The following is a 23,786-nucleotide window of genomic DNA, read 5'->3' as shown; positions in this document are numbered from 1 at the left end:
AATAAACTTTATTACAATAGTTTATGAGCCTATACTCTGAAAATCTTGTCAAAATTTTTCATGGGATGAGTGTGTGTAAGGACAGGGGTATTCATGCTTATTAAGGTGATTTTAAAGCTCCTTGGAATGCAACTGGATTTAAAGAGAAAAGAGCAGAAACATGGAACATTTTACAGGATGGTTAAGGAAATGCAAAAGAAGTCAAAAAGATACTTAAAAAAACCCTTTTGATCTCAAATAACATGCACGATTATAAATGAGACTGATTTTGAAAGATGTCAGTCAGATCTGCAGCGTAATATCTTTTCCAAGTACACACTCACATGCTATTTAAATTATAGTATAGGAAAAAAAAAGCCATATACAGATGCAACACTTGGAAAAATAGTCACTGATGATTTCTTTTAAAGTTTTAATCTATTTTACTTAAATAATGAAACAGAAATGTTTAGCAACTAAGCAATTGAAAGAATCCATGAAAGAATCACAAATAATATGCTGAAACCTGTTACTGATCAACTTTGTATTATCATGTATTACTCTTTGAGACATCAAATCTTAGTAACTTTAATGGTTATTTATCTGTAACATTAGATGGGGACTCTTTTTCTAGGGAATCCATCACTGGGCAGAAATGAACATTATAAATGGCTATATTTCAAAACATTGTAACAAAATAAAATATGCTAAACACTTTCTTCTGATATAGATACTAGTAAGTTGTTTATGCAAGAACTGTTAATGCTGTGATTATGTAAGTTGATAGGACATAAACTTCCCTTTCACAATTCTTTGCTCTTCATAGTTCTTTTTGTATTTTTATCCTTTACATATTTCTTTGGCAGCACATGGACTAAGTTCTTTAAAGGTAAGAATGTTAAAATATGAAACTAACACAACATGGAAAATCAACTACATTTTGATAAAAATCTTAAAAATTTTTTAAAAGAATGTTGAAATATGTTTTAGTTTGTTGGATTCTACAGGAAAAATGTGTAACTTGCTCAAAATTCCTTGATAGATATAACTTTAGAAAACCTTAAACAAATACCATAATTTTATTTAACAGACACAGAATATTACAAATATACTTACCAGTAATCACGCTGGAGTGCTGTATGCTTTCATTTCCACTGGCCAATGGCTTATTTTTAATCTAAACTTATACGTCTTAATTATAGTCAGTACTTTATTTTGTGTTTTTTTTATAAATCAAATCATTTGAAACTAGACCAATGGGCTAGAGATGATGTAATGCTCAACATTTCCCAAAGAAATCATTTTGACCAAGAAAAAAAAAATGGAGAAAGAATCATGCACTGTGTTCAGAAACTGCAAAGAAATACTTTCTCATTTAAAATAAAAGAAGCAGGATTGTGTCATTTTTCCATGCAGAACACTGAAATAAGTATTCTAAGGTTCATATGGGATGCTGAAGTCCACCAAACGCTGGAGTTAAGGTTGAAGGAGTTTCATATACTTGGGGCTGATGGAGTTGAGAGTGTGTGTGTTCTATATGAAAAATGATACACAATCCAGAAATCAGCAAATACTCAGAAAGAAGTTCAACTTACCTTCTATATTCGAGATGTACTCTATTAATACTAAGAAATAAAAGGCAAATGAGCGTTGGAAAATAAAGTACAAAGCACCCACCTTCCACATTGTTGTCTTCTGAAAGCACATGACAAGGAGGGAGAGAAAAGGAAAAACATTCATTAAGCAGCATGCAGACTGGACCTTGCCTTTGCATGTCTTTTTCATGCAAGGCACCAAACACATCATGCAAGTGCTCCATCGCTCCCATTCAAAGGGGAAAACACAATCACGGGAAAGCAGGTTCCCTCCCATTGGCAGCATTTAAAGAATATGAGACGAAATTACAGTAATACTGCTGTGTACTGAGCAAGGAGTGTTCAAAAGTCTTTCACTGCCCTGTGTAAAGCAAACATAACTCTTACATGTTGCTGGCATGGTTGCCCTAGGCAATTATTTTTACAGCTTTTCTTAAAATAACAATTCTAAAAGATTCTATTTCTAAATTCTGACTTGGACTTACTTGGACAAAAGAAAGTTCATTGCAAATAGCCATGACATTTCACTTAAAGGTATGCCTGTTCTACCAACTATGTAATCGACTTACTATAATGGTCTTTAAATATTTCTAATACTTCAATTTCTTTCCTTAAAAAAAACACAACATAAATGTATGCACCTAAAATCTATCATTTATTTAGCTTGTTTATAGTGTGTTCATATTTTATCACAGATGACGATGGTTTATTATAATTTTTAAATGCTAACTTTCAAAAATGTTAAGTAGAAAGAGTAATGAGTACAAGAGCAGTCCATTTGGCAGCGGTCCTTTAGGCAGAGTATATCATGATTTATTCACTTTGTGCTTCTGTTTAGGGTGAGAATATGTATGTAGTTAAGATAATGATAATATTGGGTGAACTTTCCCTTATATTTCCGTATATCTGCACAATATTTACATATTTTTATATATTTATTTAAGTATATTTCCATATATATATACAAACACACACATATATACAATCAGATTTTGTATGTCTTTCCTACACATAATCAATGTAAGGGTATGGCTTTCCTACACATAATCAATGTAAGGGTATGGAATTTAAAATATTATTAGTATATATTAGGCAATTCAAGTACTATTTGAGACACCGGGCTTGGCATCAGGTAAGAAATGGAAGGAAAAACTGTTTTACGGCACTAGGGAGAGAGCAAGGTTTCAATACTTATCAAAATGTTTTCAACAGTAAAGTATATCCATGTTGACATTTCTTGTCTCATTCTTGTATTTCAATTAATTAGCTGTATTTTTTTAGCTGTATTTTTTAAACTGCCCATTTGATGAAAAGTGTTTATAAAAAACAAAACAACAGCAAATGCAGTAACTTGAAAGAAAAACAACTGTAAATGCACCATTTCATAAGGTTCAACAAATAGCTTTTTTAATGGTTAAAGTTACTAATGAATTAAAAAATCATCAATTTTGTTTAAAATATATTAGGTGGAAACTGAGATATCAACACAGGTACACCTATTGATATGGTCTTACATAATAGAAAATTGTTAGTGGATAAATGTGGACAACAACATTTATACAAAATACTTGGTTTGCCAGAGCTCATTTTAAAAGAAATAAAAAATGATTGAAATATTTGGTATGTGATATTCATCTCCTGTTTGATTTAGGCTTCCAATCTACCAAATAAGGAATTAGAATTTGTTACTTTTCAATGGCAACTTGGACATGACATGGACACAAATAGTAAAGTTTCATTTTATTGTTTTATATTGGAAATCATACAAAGATATAGATTTTAATGTTATATACTTTGGTTTTTACAATGACATCCTTTGAAATTCTATTTCCCACCTAAGATGCTCATTTTTCAATAAGTTTATTAAATATGTAAAACAACAAAATCAGGGAATTTAGAGGACAGTCCTTTGGCAAATATGGTCATGAGCAGTACAGTCCCAGAAAGGGGTTTTGGGAAAGTGCTGCATGAAAATCTAATAGGGAGGGAAAAGAAAATGAAAAACAAGTCAACAAAATAAAACAGGACAAGTCTTGACACAAATTTTATAAATGTGCTTAGTAGGATATTAGGAAAGGAAGGTGCACTAATAAAATCAAGGTCATTGACTTGGTTCCTTGAAAATGAGTTCTCTTTTCACTCTTAACTAAGGCACGGAGCCACAGGCAATACCACCGATCCCGCCCAGTCATCCAGCATTTCTCTGAGTTATTCATACAGAGAACCAGCTTAACTAAAGGAGCTCCTTTTATGCAAATCCAAGTCATGCCCAAAGTGTAATCAAATCCTGACTTGACCATATTCAGAAAAATAGTCTTCTCCGAAGACTTAGATTTTTTTAAAGAAGTACTAGAGTGAAAGAAAGGGTAATATATTAACTCTTATTTTAAAAATTTTAAAAAAAAGAAGAAAAAGAAGAAGAAAACTGGCTTAGAACAGACTTTCCTTGAGTTTCTATATATTTTCAGATTCAATCATAGTATAAAATACTTCTCTTTTTTTGTTTCATTCTATTCCACTCCTTTGGTAAGCATTTGTTAGCTTTAGTTGACTTAAAACCTGTTAACCTAGAGATGACCTCTATGTTATTTCAGAATTTGGAAGTAGCTATAAATGGCAGAAGCTCTAGCATTTACAATCATTCTCTATGTATTTTTCTTTTTTTCTTTCCTTTCTACTTGGTTTTTGGACTAAACAAAGAATATCAAGTTTAAAAAGAATAGTTTTTCTCATCACACCAACTTTTGCTTTCTCTTTGCGATCAAATACTATTTTGGTTTTGAGCAGCAACAGAGAGAGGTGCTGAAATTGGCATGCTCCAGTGTAAAGGTAAAGCAGTATATTTTGTCTTAGTGTAAGGTAGAAAGCAGTCCATCCAGCCTTACCTGCATACATTGTCAAGTTAGGGAAAAGCTCTTGGTTTGAAGAAAACCCTGGCTTCTTAATTCTGCTGACCTAATCCTGCTGTGTACATGAAGTGAGCCTCTTAGTAATCAACTTTATTATGATCACCATGCCACCTATAAAGATCACACTCTTTTTCTTTTGATTGTGAAAATAATAAATATAAAACCATGAAAAAGATAACTTAAACCTTATTTTTCTTTCAGATAAGACATACTTCCCTCACAGAGACAGAAATCAAACACTAGAATATCAGTCATGTTATTTGTGTGCTGACATTGAGGGAAGCTGCAGACTATTAAATTGTACGTTTTAAAATTACTTCAAAAGAGCATCTTCACAAATGTTTTTCCTTTGGCCCTCAGCTTATAAGAATGCAAGGACGGTAACTTTATTATGACAGTGTTCTTTGCACATAATCTTAATGACATACTACTTGGAAAAGAGAAATGAATAAGGAAAAAATGTTCTCGTTTCAATGTAAAGAAAATCAGAAATTTAATCATGATAAGTGAATAAATTAAAGTTTGGACTAAAATGTCACAATTAACTCCTTTTTGTATATTCAGTGTTTAAGCTTAGCAATATGAAAGGCTTCATCTAAATGCACATGCAGTAGTCAACTTACACACTACATTCTACATTAAAAACTGGCCAGAAGAAGTCTCCTGCCCTCACTTGGGCTTTCTTTCTCCGTTTCAGCTTTCTTCCTTCTCTGCTAGTTGCCTGTGACTGGCTCCCTTCATTTTCTTTCACTCCCTTGCTCCTCCATCAAAACTGCCACTATCTCAGGCGGCTTCCCACACAGATCTATGCACTCCACAGTGGGCTACATAGAAAAACTGGTGGCGGGTGCTAGCCAGCAGAAGGAGGAATTCAGAATACAATTTTATTTCCTTTCTTAACATACCTCGAGCTTGCTAGTGTCTATCCTCGTCTTTCTAGCCCCTCACATTACTTTTGAAGATTTCACCCCTTATTTGGAGGGCCAAATGCCAGTATAGCAGGGTCTGGTTCCCATGGTGGCACAGGATGGAGTTTTGTTTTATTTTTCTTTTGGTGTTAACAGTGAAAGCCTTTAGAAAACCTCAATAATCTGGGAATGCTTCAAGGACTGGGAAATGGAGAAAATCATTGGTTCTTTGGATCTGGGCAGCAGTCCGCTGGAGGAAGACAAAAGCCAGCCAGAACCAACAGGAGGTGCAAACAGAAAATGAAGCAGAAAGGTCCATTATGGAGGCTTAAGGAAGGAAAGAAACAGCCTGGGCAGGAATCCGGCTAGTTGCAAAAATGCTTTTTAACAGGTGGGCTAGGCAACTTATTTCAAATTCACGTAAATGACACTCCCACTCAGCCTGCTGGAATCTGGATCCTAGGGCATGAGGGAAGCCAACTAGAGACGCTAATTTTTTCTCTCTTTTCACTGTTCAGGAGTGATAAGGGTATCTCTAACCAACTTGAAGCAGCAGAGATGTTCCTGGCATCACACTTAGAACTATAAAACCATTCTCCCTTGGAACATTATGGGCAATGTCTGACTATACTTTTGGTACAATACAATGTGTCAAGTATATCATGGAATTAATGGGTCCTTTGTGAAGTGGTCTGAGTTTACTTTGCCTTACAGTGTTGTTTCCATGGGAAATGTGATATGTGTTTCAACCTATTTATTCAAATAACTTTTGAGATTATACTTTCATAAGCTGGAGACTCCCTCTGTTTCTGCTTCACAAAGTACCTACCAATTTTGTTACAAAGAACTTGTGGTATTCGATTCAAAATGTTCCATCTTGTTAATGGAGGAAGAAAGTAAGAAAGGGAAAGAAGGAAGATAGAAGGAAGTCTAATTATATGGCAGATTCTTCTGGTGTTTTAAGCTGTTCAATTGTCCTAATAGAATTTAACAGTTATTAGTCAACATATTAAAGTATATATTAAATAGCACGCATAAACTATATTGCATACAATTTCACATTTTCTTTTCATGAGGGACTATTACAAGGATTTTATTTTGCTTTTATAGCCTCAATTCTTCCCTACATCTAAACCTTGAGAGTTAACATTTATATATTCATATCAATAGCTGGACTTAGGGAAAGACCACTGCATTTAACAGTGACCATAAACAGAGCATAGTCTACACCGTGTGTGCTCATTTTTATTGTTTTATTGCTTACTGAGAAATGGACGTTTCCTAGTACGGAACTGACAGATAACAGTGAATAGGGTGTTACCATGTACTTTCCCACCCAAGCTCAATCATTGCTACACAAACTCTCCAAAGAAAGCTGGTTTTGGTGAGTAGTGCTTCCTTATTAAGAGTCCAAAGTCACCACATTTTAGGAGGAAAGCTCTTGGTTTGGAGTTGAGAAAAAAAATTTAAATACACCCCTACCTACCTACCCAACATATCATCCCTTCTAGTGGGTGTGCCAGTACTCAGATGGGACTTTTCTTACAAGCAAATAAACAGGAAACATCCTCTGGCTTGTGTGGTACCAGCAGAGAATACTCCACAATGTGTCCTAGGTTCTCCAACATTAAATAGACAGTAGGTGAATTCTGCTGAAGGACACCAATGGCCCTTCATTTGAGAGAACTGTCTAACATATGCTTGATGTGTACAGTTTTTTCACAAATCATTTTATTACAGAGATGTTTCAAATAAACTTTCAAATCCTTCTGATTTTACTCATTTATACTTAGCTTCTCAGACAAATCTATTTAATTTCTCTGAGAAATAAAAACAAACATATTTTGTCATTAAATTAAGGGGATATTACACAAAAATATGACTAAACCATACTGTAAGAAAAAGTCCTAAATTTAGAGTTTAACAAATTAGATTTGTACAAATTGAACAGAAAATAGTTTGTATGATATAAAACTGACCTGTCATTTATAAATACATTATTATATTTAAGGAAAAATAAAATTTTATTTCAAAATAAATAATTCATGTTATCTTTAATCCATTAGGACCTTTGCACATTTAACAAATAGTCTGGAAGAAAAATGAAATAAATATTAAAAGGATATTTCAGTTCTTCAAGACTTTTTCATTTTCTTTAGTGTTTAAAACTCAAGATATTTGCATATTTTATAATTTATGGCTAATTTAATTTTAAAGTTTTATAGAAATCACTGAAAATAATTTTAAGGGGAATTAACTGGGTTTTTTTTCCCTAAATGAATCAGATAGTATGTTAAAATTTTCCAGGAATCTCTCAGAGTTGACTAAAATGCTACCTACAATGAACCAAATATCTAGTAATCTTTTCACATGTAGGACATTTGAATAGGAGGAAGACTGTTGAAAAGAACTCTTCTGCTTCTCCAAAGACTGAAGCACTTATTAGTCCAATAGTACCTGGGGTTGAAACATATAAAATTATTGTTTTCAGATCAAAATTGGTTAAATAGCAACAATTTAATATGGTTAGATCTAATATTTGTAAGTTGGTGGTTTCTCTACAAACTGTGCTATTCTCTGCTTACTAAATATAATGTAGGAATATCAGGTTAAGACAAAACATTAATGCATTCCTCAGAATCAATCAGTGGAGAGCAGAAAATAATCAGAGCAAATGCAATTTTTATTAAATGTTTTATAAAATGTTATGAAGATCTCAAGTAACTTCTTCTAAATGCTCAAGAGAAATAAGAATAAAAAATAATATACTAACTCTTGGGTAGGCCTTACCACTTTAAATGTACTTTCATAAACATTATCTTATATAATCTTTATATTATCTCACTATGGTTGGGTGACTTGCCCAAGACACCCAGATAAAAAATAGAAGATTTCAAGAGTATACAGAAAGTATGTTTTAAGGCTCCTTGTGCAAGTTTGTGTAGATTTCAAAAAAAAAAATTGTTTTTCTTTTGAATTTTATTTATTTTTTATACAGCAGGTTCTTATTAGTTATCTATTTTATACATATTAGTGTATATATGTCAATTCCCAAAAAAATTGTTTTAAAAAGAAAATAAACATGAAGAATTTGGACAACGTAGGGTAATGCTGAAGTGTCTAGTAAGGTGGTGCGATGTTCCTGGAACTATTATCAAAATATATTTATTATTGTCACATTTTTTAAAGTAATACAATAAAGAAGTATGAAGGCTGTACTCATTATTTCTTTGATGCTGTTACAAGAAGGCAGAAATATTTAGGGAAAATATTTCTTTCTTAATTGCATTTACGTGTTAACTCTATAAAGTCAAAAAATATAATACTATTTCCTTTATTGAAGAAAAAAAAAAAGGTCCCAACACTCTTCTTCCCTGTACTATTAGAATGAATTATTTCCCATAAAAAATTTAAAAAACATGTTTATAAAACCTTTGCCCTATTATAATAGCAAAGAACAGGTGTGTTTACCCATGGGCATTCTAACCACTAGAAATAAAAGGGAGAATTATTCCATAATTTCTTGCTGCCTTTAAAATTTAAAGGAAAGTGTTCTTTTCATTCACGGCACATAAAATTTTTCTTCCCTTTTATAATATCTGAAACAAAAGAACACTTTCATTCCAAGTCAAATATTTTGGAGGGTAAGGCAATATAATACGAATTTGCCGCATATAGTGTCTCTGCCTTTTCGTTTTACTTATAAAATGCAAATCTGATAAAAATATTACTTTTATTCCTTTTACATACATGCTGTATAGTAAATCTCCTCGGAACTAAGCAGCAAGTTCTAATCTTTTAAAATTTGAATCAATAGACAAGAAGAAAGAAAAACTAAATACATTGTCCAGTCTCCTATTTTCCTTAAAAAAATACAGTTTTACGTTACAGGCTAAGAATAAAATAGTTTGTTCATAGGTACAACCAATTCTATATCACTGAAAATTTCATATATAGAGATGTTTGGGCTAATGTCTAGTACTTAAGTAGACCCATATGAATGCAAGTCCATGTTGAAGAGGGGACCATAAGCTTGAATAATCTATCCTTTATCTGTTGATTTACTGATCCATAAAATCGAATCACTACAAATACAAGCTTTTAAGGTAGCCTTATAATTCCCCATCTTATCTTGTCCTGAAATGGACATTTGCTGCTTAAGAAAGCACTCTGAAAGATAAAGAAAAAAAAAAAAATTTGGACTCTTGTAGAGCATATGTAAATGTTAATTCCATCATTCAAAACAGTTCATTTTATTTTTTAAAATGGAATAATATGAATATGATATAACATTATTTCTTGACGCTTGTACAAACTGCTTTCTGATTGCTGGAACACAGACTTTTTTTTTTTTTTTTGACCCAAATGACTTCCAAGATAAAGACTTAATTTTCAAAATAATCTCATCAGGTTATAATTCATAATATATTGCTTCCAAATGTGCAGCAATACAATGCTATTATGACCACTTCAATTCATAAACTCCATCCTAAACATCAATACTTTTCTCAATGTTCCCCATTAGGTCATTAATATTATTGTCCCAGATTTTACCTGTAAGTCTATGACAATGTTTTTTACATAATAGTTTAATAACAACAGGGGTTTTCAAATTAGTAAAAAGCATCCTCCATCACACAGTCTCATACAGTGAATTCTCTTACCTTATATGTCAAAGACTTCTCTTCCTATAAAATAGGCTTCCTATTGAGTACTATACTATAGGAAAATAAACCGAATGGGCAAATAAAAGGATCAACGTTTCTGTAACACTGAAATACGGCAGAGACAAGGAATATAAAAGGATAAAAGAAGCAGCTCAGACCTCTAGTTAATTCTATAAAAGTCCAAGATCCTATCAAGGGGCTATGACATGATAACAAATGCGCCACTGAGCAGGCAAATAAAAACTATGAGTAGGAAGAATGGAAAAATAACCCTGAACATGGAAGCATTAATTGTGACATAGTAAAAAAAAAAGGAGGTGGCAAAAACATCTAAGAGATGAAACAACAGGTTAAAGAGTTTCATATAAAGAATGAAAAAGGTGAAGAATAAAAATTGAGTGGATCTGCCGACTCCATTTTCAGTATTTAAAGAATATAGGCCTGATCATAAAATTAAACATCGTTCATTTTATTATAGAAAAGTACTCTTATTTATGATTGGTTAGTGACATTCAATCTCCATTTTTACATGGTAAAGAAAATGAGTCAATGTAAGAATGGAAACAGAAATATATTTATAGCCTCAACATCTTAATCACATTTAATCTAGATATCCCAATGAGCTGTTGTCTGGTAAATAAATAAAGTATTGAAAAGGAAAGATGATTTCCAAAGGGTCCTGAGTTCATCTGACATCTAAGTCCAGCCTCTGCCATTAGAATGGCTTGAAAGGGATAATCCAACATAACCAGATATTTATTTATCTTATTTCAAAGAAGAAAATATATGTTTCTAAACCAGAATAGCATCCTGACTCAGTACTTTTTATGGACTGAATGTTTGTGTACCCCCAAAATTCATGTTGAAACCCTACTTCTCAGTATGATGATATTAGGAGGTGGGGCCTTTGGGAGATAATTAGGATTATATAAGGTTATAGGAGTGAAGCCTTCATGAATGGAATTAGTGCCCTTGTAAAAGTCATGAGAGAGCTTGCTTCCCCCCTCTACTCTCCACCGTGTGAAAATTCACCAAAAAGTCAGCAGTCTTCGACCTGAAAGCAGACTCTCACCAGAACCTGATCATGCTGGCACCCTGATATCGGACTTCCAGCCTCCAGAACAGTAAGAAATAAAATTTCTGTTTTTTATAAGCCACCCAGTCTGTGGTACTTTGTGACAGCAGCCTGAACTATGACAGTACTATTTTAGAACTTGTATTACTATGAAAAACTCACCTGTACAAAAAAATAGTAAATATGACACCAAAAACTTAATAGATTTCTGATATTATTACAACTGAGAAAAATACTAGTTGTGCAATATGTATAATACATGGAATGGCTAATATCTACCAGCAAATGTAGTTCAGGGCAGTACCTAGTAGCTTAGGGAACGTGTACCTTATAGCTGTCAGAAGTAAATTATGTTCAAAATGGGCCATGCTGCAAGTAATGCTCACAAAACATAATGGAAAAAGACTAGAAAAGTCACTAATTTGAAATACTGATTTTTTTTTTATTAGCTAATATGCTTCTCTTAGAGTTGAATAGAAACTATGCTGGATGCAGTTTGAGAGAATATACTTGATAATTTTAAATGGGCCTATTAACATAGAATAATTAAATCAAACACCTTAAGGCATGTAAATATGTATGAAAACAGTCACAGAGAGGAAAAATGATTTGAACAAAGTGTCAGGGTGAACAAATAACACTGAATCTTTAAGAAACTAGAAATCCTTGGAGAATCTAGGCATTTCCTGACAATATGCAATACTTTAATGTTTCATCGCATTCTCCCTGAAGAAGGAATTGGAAAGGAGGATGAGCTTGGAGTTAGGATCCTTCTAGGTTCTGTCACTACAAATCAGTTTTAGGAATCTAGATACATTTTTTTAAACATTTCTTTAATTTTCTCATTTGCTAATGTTTAACTTGTTCCATAGAGAGGCTGTGGCTCATAGCAGTGAAAAAATGTAAAACCACTTATTCAATAATGACAGAGTATAAAGCATTTTATGTATAGATAATACCTGTTTACTGGTGTTAGCCATGGCATTATTATAATTAATGCTTCCTTATACAAACTGTAGGATGCTTAAGAGCAGTGCCTTTTCTATTCCTCGTCTTTTGTTCAGGATGATCAGCATCTAAGATGGTGTGTACACAAAGGAATTGCTTAACAAATGTTTTATTGAGTAATTAATTTCCTATCTTGTCTTCTATGAAACTAGCAATGTGGGATGAGGATGACTAACTTCATTTTCATAGGCAGGATTTATTTGCCACAAAAAGCCAACTTTTTAATTCTCACATCATATTTAAGGAACTTTAACAACTGGAAGCATTTGGGCAAAGTAAATCACAGGCCTTTGGTATTAGTTTCTATTATAATATCGTTTTGAGGCAGTTCAAGGTTCATTAATTGGGCATTTCCAAACAAATCCTCCATGGATTGTCCTTTCTTAAGTAGATCTGACGATGATATCATCATCCCGATGAAGGAGATGATGGAGATGAGGCAGAATACAATAACTGCCACTTCAATTCACAAAACCATTTGTGTAATCTTATTATTAACTATTATATAATTAATAATTATATTAATTATAATATAATAATTAAGACTATTAATAATCTTATTATTAATCTTATTAACTACCATAATGATGTGGCCAAGACCACTGAAGAATAAAGTAACTATTAAAATCTAATGTACTGCAAATATAAATGTTTTCTTCACCACTCTTCTTAGCACAGTGCCTGGCACATAGTAAACAATAAATACAAGGGACTAAATGAAGAACAAATGACTAAATGGTAGAAAGTAGATCTTCTGACCCCAGATTCTGTGTTCTTTCCTCTATATTATAGAGATTTAGAAAATTTCCAATTAATCACCTTTACCCTAAAGGCTTATCGGCATATCTGTAGGAAGCAAATTATTATAAGTTAAAAAAAATTGGAATGCAGGTAACCCCAGTAAAATAATGGCTTTTTATTATGAAGCCTCTTTTTAAAAAATCATCTGTGAAAAATGAGCATTATTTCCTAAATGTAATGTTTCATGATATATTGATATATATATAGTAAGATATCAATAAAACCAAATATTTTAGTAAATTAAATGATTTTAATGAAATTATAAGGATCAAATTTATTTTTCATAATTAAGGTAAGTTTTTTGATTTATTAATTTAATGAAATGTGTCAAGCTCACATATTTGTATCAGATGGAATGTGAATCATTAATATGATTAGATTAATGACATTTTAAGATGATCTCAAACAAATTTTAGTTTTTCTACCAATTTTGCACTGAAAAACTTTAAATATCAGAAAGGTATTTAAAATGGCATTCTCTGAATTTTGGTCCAAACAGTCTCAGGTTTCACTTAAATTGGTCACTATAGTACCTGATGTGTAGTTACTAAACTAAAATGCTCCATCCAATTAAAACAATTCAAAGTAACTACACCAATTATGTATATGAGAAATATATAATTTAAAGTTTTCTTTAGTAACTTCTAAACACTACCTTTAGGGATACTAATCTGGTAAATGTGATAAACATTTTCTGGTTCCAATGGGATGTATGCTGATTAGAATACTTTTTCATACTGTGGTTAACTCATATAGCAGAAATAACTGAATCATCCACTGTATAGAGTCATATAGTAGTCATTTAAAATTTTTAAGTGACTTCCATGAAGGCATTACTATACAAGGCCTAGCTTTAAATACAACACACTATGAAATTATTTCCTACTTGTCAGTTAATCCTATTTATGGCTCCTGAAATTTTGTCTGAATTTATCTTTTTAAAAACAATGAACTTAAAGTGCAATGGTATTTAGAAATTTAGAGTTTTAGAATTTTAAAACAAATGAATACTACCTTGTGTAACATTAAAAAATCAAAGCAAAGGTCCACTTTTGTAACACATGATAAAACCTTAAGTTAAATGGCCTCTGGGTAACAATTTTGAATACAACTCCAAAAGGAATGGTATCAATAACAAGCCAAGCTGCTCGAAAAGCAACTAACAAAACAGACCAAAGCTACATACTTCTTAACTAAGGGTAATAATCCAAAGTTGGGTAAAATCTGTGTTTTCTTTTCATGTGAATTTTAAATAAGAATCTAGAATTCTAATTTTTCCTGCTGATAAATTCCTGTATGGAAAGGTTTGAGAAAAATGATCAAAAATAATCAATCAACTAATGCCCCACCCCCAAAAAGGGCACCTGAAACCACATATATCAAAATTTGCAAGTAAAACATTCAAAATTTGCATCAAATAAAGGTGGAGTTCACATATAATCTTACTTTCATTTTACAGATGAATTAGCGAGGCCCAGAGGGGTTAAGCTATTAAAACATACTACTAATATATAAGCTACTAATCCATAAGCAGCCAGACATGCTGTATAAGAACATTTCTAGGCTTCTTTCTAGACCAGTGCTATCCAATAGAACCTTCTGTAATAATAAAAATGTTCTATAAAACCTAGCACTGGATTATGACCCTAACCAATGCTAACCTCCTCCATGTAACTCTTCCCATCAATAATCACGTCCTAGGAAATATTCCATAGGCCTTGTAAAGATCTGAATGAGAAGCAATCATCCCAATAAAAATTCCTGTCTGTGAGGGACTTCTGTGCAGCACTGGGGAAATAAAAGAAGACTCATGATCTAGCCCAGATCAGTCTCCTACAAAAAGGTAAAGAAAAATGCAATGTGAAATAACTCTCTGAAAATAATATGTGTTGCAGAGATACTAAGAACATGTTAGAAAACAGTAAAGAAATGGAAATAATTTCTTGTAGGCGTTCTTTCTAATTCTTTCAAGGAAATCCTTAGGACAATTAATTAAGAAGTAAGTTTTATTTACGGAAGACCTCGACATTTGATTTCTGACAAATGATGGAAGAGATCGGAGAAGAGAAATTAAGAACCACCTTCTACCTCTGATAAAATCAAAATTGGCTTCAGCATTCAAAATATGCAGAGCTTGGATGTTTTTGTTTAGATATAATTAAAAGGAAACTTGTAGACCTATTTCACAACTGATTTTTCACAAGGGTAAAACAGTAAGCAGGATAATCCAGTGCCATAAAACCAGGAATGTGCATTTAACTTGTCAATTGTTTATGCACAACCTAAAGCACATCTTGGCGGGGGGGAAATGGGAAGAACCGATCCATTTTAGGTACCGGTTACAGAGATCATGGAAAACGGGTCTTGGCCTTGTGGCTAAGGCAACAAGTCAGGGTGGAAGAAACCCACACCTCGGCTGCGAGACTAGGAATTCCAGTCCTAATTAGGACTCCATCACAAACTACTTTCTAATGTGACATTGGGCAGATCATTTCACATCCTGAGCCTTAATTTCCTCAGACTTAAAACAGAAATAATGAAACCTACCTCATAGTGCTATCTTAGAATAAATTAGTAAGAGTCATATAAAATGGGAAGCATGTAGCTGGTATATAAGAGACAGCCAATCATTTCTCTATTTCCATTAAATCATTTTGTATGAGCAAATAGGGAAAACATTTAAATTAAACCCAACTTTATTTTTTTCATCCTATACTTCTATCTTGCAAAAGGAAATTGTATACAGAGTAACAGCAAGAATCTGAATGCCAACTGATTTCCAAAATGGTACAGTATAATTAGGAAATTCATGAGTCAAATTCCTGTTTATGCCTGTAATGTAAAGGCTAATCATTTGTTTGTTTTCTATAAGAAGGACTTGATTAAAGCCTCTTGCAGCAATCATTAAATAACCCTGTGCTCGAAGGATGCAAGCTCAGCTAGCACTGTGGTGTGCTAAAACCCATGATTAATGCATAGGGGTGTGTGTAAATTAACAAATGAGTGTCATTTATACTAACAGTACAAATATGTTTCTTTTTTTGGAATTACCTCCATGTTTTCTGTTAACCATTACACATTTATAAGCACAGAGCAATATAAACAGCATTCCAACATCTACATATAGCCTCTAGTTCAGGCCATGATCTACATAAGGAGTTTTCCAACTTTTCCATAAAGGGCCAAACAGTGAATATTTTACAATTTGCAGGCCATATGATCTTTGTTGCAATTAATCAACTCTGTCATTGTAGTGTCAAAGCAGTCACAAACAATACATAAACAAATGTGTATGGCTGTGCTCAAAAAAACTTTATTAAAAAAATAAATACAGGCATTGGGTCAGATTTAGCCCAATGGTCTATATGACAACAGATAATAGTTTGCCTAACTTTGAACCATAGCCTGCTGATCCCTGACCTAGATCCTAATTCTCAGGTAGTACAATGTAGAGTATTATATTAGAAAATCATTATTTATACAATAGGTAAGGGCAATGGAGTATGAACCTGATGTGAAAACTTGACAAGTTTCTGCACCTAAGTTATTCTGCCTCCTCAGACATAAGTTAGAAAAACCAGGACAAACTGAATTTACCACAAATTTGCTGCAACAATCAAGTGACTCAAGATTTGAAAGCATTTTGAAAAAATGCCACGTGCTTACTTGCAAATATTATCATTGTTGTTATTGTTATTATTAATTGCTCTTTTCAGCTCTATGTTTAAAGACCCCTGGAAGTCACATCTACTCTGGGATAACTTCAGAAGATGCAAACTGCATACAACTCACTCAGAGCTGCTCTAGCAATTCTAGAATTTGAGGAAGGTTAGGAAAGCTTGGGAGCCTGTGGAACTGCCATCCTAAGGCTAACACTCCCTGAAGTCAGCCCCAAGGTACATTAGTCATGAGAGATGTTTTTTAAATCCTTCACCAATACATTTGGAAACACTGCAAAATACATTATAAACATAATATTACACCATGAACATCAGTACTAAAGAGATATTTGTCAAGGAGTTCTTGACAAATATGTTTGGAACACTCCTGTCCCTCTTTCAGAGATTCACCGTGCATAATCACAAACTGAAGATGCTGAGATGTCCTGCAATAAATAAACAGTACACCTTTGTCCAACCCAGTATTTCTCAAATTTATTTGTGTAGAAATTCTTTGCTTTGTGGGTAAAACCGATTAACACTGTTCCCCAGAACACACACTGGGAAAAGCTGCCATATAGATTATTTTGGACTATTATACTCCTTTCACCCTGGGTGTAGGGAAACTGCCCCACAACTCTCACACTTAAAAGTGCACATTTAGCTATTTACTTACATTCCATCGTGTGTCATTATATTGAGATTTTCACTTACAAGCAATCATGTGGGAACTAACCAAATTTGTAAGATTATTTAACCAGTATGAAAATCATAATAACCTCAATATATTTTAAAAAGGGAGATAGAGGATAAATTTCAAATGTCAAATAGCTCTGATGTGAACTTTGAAAAATAACAACAAACATATCCACTGGAGACAATGTCAAGTGATAGAAAAAAAGCACTTTGTGCTTAAAGCACTAAAATCCATTAAAATCCAAATAACTCTTGCTTTTACTGAAAGCTGCTTCAACTGGTCAGCAGGGAAAGAAAGTTGAAAAAAGAGCTGCGTAGTCCACCAGTTTCCTATATGGCTTCCTACTTACAAGATTTCTTCTGATGGCTTTTTTACATACTATTTAATTGAAAAAAGGCAATTTTGTTCTTATGGCAAATCCTCACTGGCCAGTGATCACCTGAGTTATGGTGGGTCTTTAATTTCCCTGTCTCTTTCCTTTACAAACAAAAATTTCTTCTGCAAACAAAAATATTTTTGTCCAATGTTAATTTGGATACCAGATGTTGGAGCTAACTTCTGGAATTAAACATATAACTTACCCAAAAGCAACTTAAATCTAGAGAAAATAAACAAGATACCCTATTTCTAGCATCTAGCACAGTCCCAGACATAAACTAGGCATTCAATACATATTTGGTGAAAGAGTAAATGAAGAGATGAATCAAAGACACTTGTCAACTACTTTAGTTCAATTATACAACTATTATTTATAAATCATTTTTACTGAATAAGTTAGAGATATTTTCTTAACCTAAATATCCGATAATCCACAAAAACTGACGCAAGAAAAATAATCTGTTATTACTCATTTCAACATCATAACCACTGTTTGCCCATGTACAGGAATGGAGAACTAAGATACTATTCTAGACAATAAACCCATCCATGCTACACAGACACTAGGCAGAATAAACTTTTTATTATACTGCTTAGATTATATTGCAGAGACGATCCTAGTACATTGAAGGATTAAAAACCATTAATACAAATCCAACATCATAAAATTCTCTCACAGATCAATAGAACAATCTTCCATCAAGTGCTCAGGACAAAGTACACATTCAAATAGAGCCACTGATATAAAAGCTATGACGGTTTCCCCTCATTTCTAATGAAATCTACATGTATAATATCTACTTAACAGTGTACTTCCTAAATTCTTTTTTTCACATCATTTTTTTTATCACTCAGAGTATCAAATCTAATAGGTTTGTGCAATCTCCAAAGTACTGGTTTCATTTATTCAGACAGAAAACATGGTTCCTAACATAGCTCTTTGCCATTTATGAAACATTTGCTTATTTCAAAATAAGTTAAAAATTCATGTAATTATCCATTTTATTTTAAAATATATTAATATTTCAAAACACACTTCCCAGAACATGCTTCTAATGCATATGGTGTACATATACCACATTTTCCTTCAGTGAAAAAATAAAAGCCTTTGTTTCTAAGTGTACTGTAAAAGATTTCCTGAGGTGATTTTTGTTTTGTTTAATCTTTTAATGCATATACCTCTTAACACTTTAATACTGACAATTTTTAAAAGCATCGTATGTCTACTATCTATTCTGAAAGAATTAATAAAATCTTCCATGGCAATTGAAAGTGATCCAAAGTTTCACATAATTAAATTAGATTTTTATTTTTAAATACTTATATGCCAAATTGTGCAAGGAACACAATTACAGTCAAAAGGTTTAAAGGATACAATAAGTGCTCTGTACAGCTGTACCGAATGCGATGTCAAGAAATAAAATAATGAGAATCAAAATTACAAAATACTGATAGGCAGGTTAATATTTTCCAAAGTGTGTTTGCTTCTTTGAGGTTCACTGGCTGCTCTGGACTTACTACAATCTGTCTCACTGGTTTAGAGCTCACTTGCATTAAGACTTCTGATGATGGAGGGAGCACCTAATATATATGGCCCCCCAGGCTTCTAATGGAATAATAAGAATTAACAGCTTTTCTTGAACCTCAGAGCATCCACACGATAGACAACTCTCTCTTTCAGGCAGTCGGTAATTGAGCGCACTTACTTTTTGTCTGTGTTTTATAGTCAAGACACCAAACTGAATTATAGAAGATCTGGAGCTTTTTTACAAGAATTAGTAGACAATTTACAATTAAGGACAACAAAAAAGACACACTTCCCCCTGAACAGTTTCCAGAACACTGTGAGTTTATCGAATAGGTACTTCCACAAATTCAAAATGGCTTATTCACCAATTTTAGATCTGTTATTGGGGTACACCATGAAAACCTGCTGCAGAAACTGACAACCAGGCAGCAAAGACACCCAAAGGAATAAATACACTTAACCAGTCCAGCATTTGTTAATGAGCAGATTTGTGCCTAGGACTGTGCTAACAGGAACTTAAGAAGAGAAACCTGAAAACACATGACTATTATCACTATCTCATCCAATTTATTAAAATTATATAAATAAATTTTACCACATTCCCATTTCCAAAAGAATGCATGGGGGATCAAAAGAAAACAGAAAAAAAAATTCACTATTCAAACACACCATGCTGAGTTGAAACAGGGATTCAGTTAAACAAACCGGAGGAAAGTGTGTTTGGTTTTAAATGTGTCTAATTTAGTCACTTACCTTTTATTTCAATTCTGACGTTTCCAAGGGTCAAAAAATGACATCAAGAAATAGACTCGGCTGAACAGTTTACACACACTCATACTGAAACACATCCTTTAAAAAATCATTACTAATATAGTTACACATAAAAAATCAAACTGAGGAACACAAGGCATAGAGAAAGGCACAGTACTGATTTGCTAATTCCACTTTGTCTCCAAATGAGAAAGCCTTTCTCACTCTCCTTCTTCTTGGTGCAATCCAGACATCCTGCAATGCCTTCCAATGTGGACACGTTTCTGAGCTAACTCAATCTGTGGTTTCATTCCTACTCAGTCCTTCTTTTTCCTAAGAGCTTCTCAAAGTTTCTGCAAGGAAAGGATCTTCTGACATCTTGGAGAAATTGGGAGCTCAAAATAAAAATTTTCCTGGAGAGCTTTTACTTGCACCGCCAGCAACTTGCCATGCAAAAACAATTGCTAACCTTGCATTTCATAGGTTAGATATTCCTACAGATGAGTGGTTCCAGAGCCACAGTCAGGTTTTTCTGGATATCATTTATGTATGTCTCACCTATTTCTTCTCAAAGTGTATATGTACACGGGGCATCCCTGGTGGCGCAGTGGTTGAGAGTCCGCCTGCCAATGCAGGGGACACGGGTTCGTGCCCCGGTCCGGGAAGATCCCACGTGCCACGGAGCGGTTGGGCCCATGAGCCATGGCCGCTGAGCCTGCGCGTCCGGATCCTGTGCTCCGCAACGGGAGAGGCCACAACAGTGAGAGGCCCGTGTACAGCAAAAAAAAAAAAAAAAAAAAGTGTATATGTACAAGGAACATTCTGGGAAAACTACAATTCGACTGAAGTTTTACACCATCCACCAGGTATCTTGCTACTTTATATAAATGTGAGGGCAGAGGAAATTAATTAAAATGGGAATGTGCATGCAAGTGCTAGTTACTTATGTGTTAAGCAAAATAACAGTATTGGAACCATCTCCTGGTCTAATGTTTAAAGCAACATATAAATGCTCCCAACATCTTTCCACCCATAGTTTTTTTTTTTTCCCAAGGTGCTAGGAGAAAGTGGCTGAGTTTATCCTTTTCTGGAGTCTGTAAATCTTCTAAAACATGTTTCAAGACATTAGCTTCCTAAATACTTCACATAGGAAAGTTATATAAAAGGGAAAATGGAAGTGATGTGGCCCTTAAGATAGCAACCGAATATTAAAAGATAAATATTTATATATGTGAAATAATATACCTTGTTCTCATCAGTTTCTTAGAATATATATGTGACAATTCATGCTGGTTTTCATTGGAGAATAAGTTAACTCAGTGAATCTGAGTTAACTTCATGAGTTTCTTCATTTCAAGAATAAAAGAAAGCAGATGAAAAGCAAATACTAACAGTAAACTGAAGACCACACGCTATATACCTATAGCAGGGTCTCCTCACCTTTGTTGCTATTGACATTTGGGCTGGAGAGTTCTTCTTTGTAGGGGACTGTCCTGTACATCTTAGGATGTTAAGTAGCATCCCTGGCATCTAGCCACTAAATGCCAGTAGCATCCTCCCCCCCGCCATCACATCACCCCTAATTGAGAACCACAGATCTATAGTAAGTTGAAAGGCAAAAAGAATTTGGTAACAATAAGCACTAACATTATCTGTGGGCTTGGGTTTATGCTAACAATTTTATACAGCTGATATCTTGTTTAATAATCCCAGATACAACTTCAGTTGTAATTATCATTTCTATTTTATAGAAGAAACATCTGAGTCTCCATGATATTAAATAACCTGAGAGTTCTGGTCTATAACAGGTTGTTAGCAAAATTACATAATGTCTTTGGAAAGCCAACATAACTGAACATTCCTTTCACAGATACATGGTAGAGGTCTGAAATTTTACAAGGATGCCTTAGTGCTGCTGTAATTAAAAAAATATGAAGTAAAGCTTTAAGTCCCTATATGTCAGTAGTAGTATGCTGGGAGCTGATTTATCAGATTTTATTAAATTGCTCAATGCCAGCACTTGAGATAAGAATTCAGAAAGGCTAGGCTCAAAGTCCAGGATATTTCTGGGGAGATGCACCTTGAAGACAACATGAGGGCTGAAAAGGGAGGGTATAAAAGATTGACGGGAGGCAACCAGTGTCAGTGACAGCAGATTTAATTGAGGGAAGATATCTGTACCTCCAATGAAGGCGAGAGAGTAATAACTTTTGCCTAGCTCCTTATTTATCTACAGCAATGGTTCTCAAAGCATGTAGTACTACCCCAGAGGCACAAATCTTTTAAATTTGTGATCTCATGTATGTATGTAGATTCCACACAGATGGGGGCGCTGTGCTGGCATCTAGTGGGTAGTGGTCAGGGATACTAGACATCCTGAAACGCAAAGTATGCTCCACGCAGCTTTCAAATGTCCAACCAGATATCCATCTAGATGAATAACCTGTTTATAATTATTTGAGCCCAGAACGTAGTTTTAAGCAAATAAACACCATGTATTTTTTGCACACTTTTATATTTTTTTCTGAATGTTTTTTTTTGTTTTCATTTTAGAATGCAACCACTATGTAAACCTGGAAAAGTATAAAACTTAATTGATTTGGAAATTTACCAAGAGTTGTTCCCCAATTCAAAAAAGCTAAGTCACCAACTGCAACACATCCGATAGTGCGAGTCACCAACATAACACACCTCCATTAGTGTGCAAATGTGGCTTCATATTCATGGAGAGTCTGCACTTAGGTATAAGCAGCTGATTACCTTCTATGGCTTCTATTCTTCACACGTCTGAACACTGCATACTGAGATACAAAGAATTTCATTAAAATAGCTTTCTTCATATTCCTCCTTTATATTAATATGGAATCATATTGATTTTTTAAGTTAAGCGTTATATAATCTGTGTCACCTATCTTATTTTACTAGATTACCTTACTTATGAATTTCAATTTAGGATAGTAAAACAGGGCCTCCATAAACATGTTTTATAAGAAAAACATATTGAAACTGAGACCCTGGTAAAAGTTCTATCTTTTCTCACAGGTCCAAATACTACAACAAAAAGATAAACCTAATAAACACCCAATATTTGTAACAATGGACCGGATAAGTTATCGAAAAGAGCATTCAACAGTTTAAACCTCTTTAATATGCATTATTATAGTAATTAGAAACCAGAATGCAGAATGCTTTTGTCAGTCATGCCTAACTCTTTCACCACCAAGTTTTTTAAGAACTTGCTACATGCTAGAGACAGTTGTAGCTGTCAGAGATATAGAGGTGAACAAGTCAGGCGTGATCTATGCTACCATGGACTTCATATTTATAGCAGTGGGAGATGGAAATTAAACTAAAAAACAAACCATCTTAGTTTAAATTTAAACTGTTAAAACTACTAAAATCTTTAAAAAGAAAAGCAAAGTGCCTCTGATGAGTATACATCAGCATCAAAGTGTTTCAAAGTGTCTGTTGTCAGGTAACAGATCAGCATCCAGACCATCCAATTTGGCCCCAATCACTTCTTCAAAGCAGCTCCTGTTTTTTCTATTCTGAATCATCTTCCACCTTTCCTCACCTGTGCCAGAGCACAGTGAGCTTCACCTCCACCCTCCTCATTTGACATACTCGGCCAGTTTTATTAATTATCTGTAGTGAGATAGTTTTGCCCTGTCAATCAGAAAGTAAGCTGCCAGAATGAGAAACCCATCTCCTATGCTTCTCTGGGCTCCATCATGTGCCCAGAACAGTGCCTTCCACAGAAAGTGACCCATACACAGTCAATGGAAATGGAGGAGAAAATACTAAGGGAGATGAACACTGTTACCCTGGCAAG

General features: G+C 33.7%; 1 protein-coding gene across 23 annotated transcripts in view; it reads right to left on the bottom strand.

The window, feature by feature from the left end:
* NRXN1 (neurexin 1) overlaps positions 1-23,786 on the bottom strand; it is a 1,122,745-nt gene that overhangs the window by 1,022,365 nt on the left and 76,594 nt on the right. For 15 of the 23 annotated variants that reach the window (XM_030858362.2, XM_060309978.1, XM_060309980.1 and 12 more), the window contains exon 3: positions 1,657-1,674. The exons of 7 other annotated variants lie outside the window; for them this stretch is intronic. In XM_030858362.2, coding sequence (XP_030714222.2) covers positions 1,657-1,674 — 18 coding nt within the window. The remainder of the gene's footprint in view (positions 1-1,656; positions 1,675-23,786) is intronic. One more of the 23 variants, XM_060309979.1, reaches the window with a different exon arrangement.

This window comes from Globicephala melas, chromosome 12 (genome assembly GCF_963455315.2).
Source record: "Globicephala melas chromosome 12, mGloMel1.2, whole genome shotgun sequence".
Lineage (NCBI taxonomy): Eukaryota > Metazoa > Chordata > Mammalia > Artiodactyla > Delphinidae > Globicephala > Globicephala melas.
This window is presented reverse-complemented; position numbering and strand designations above follow the sequence as displayed.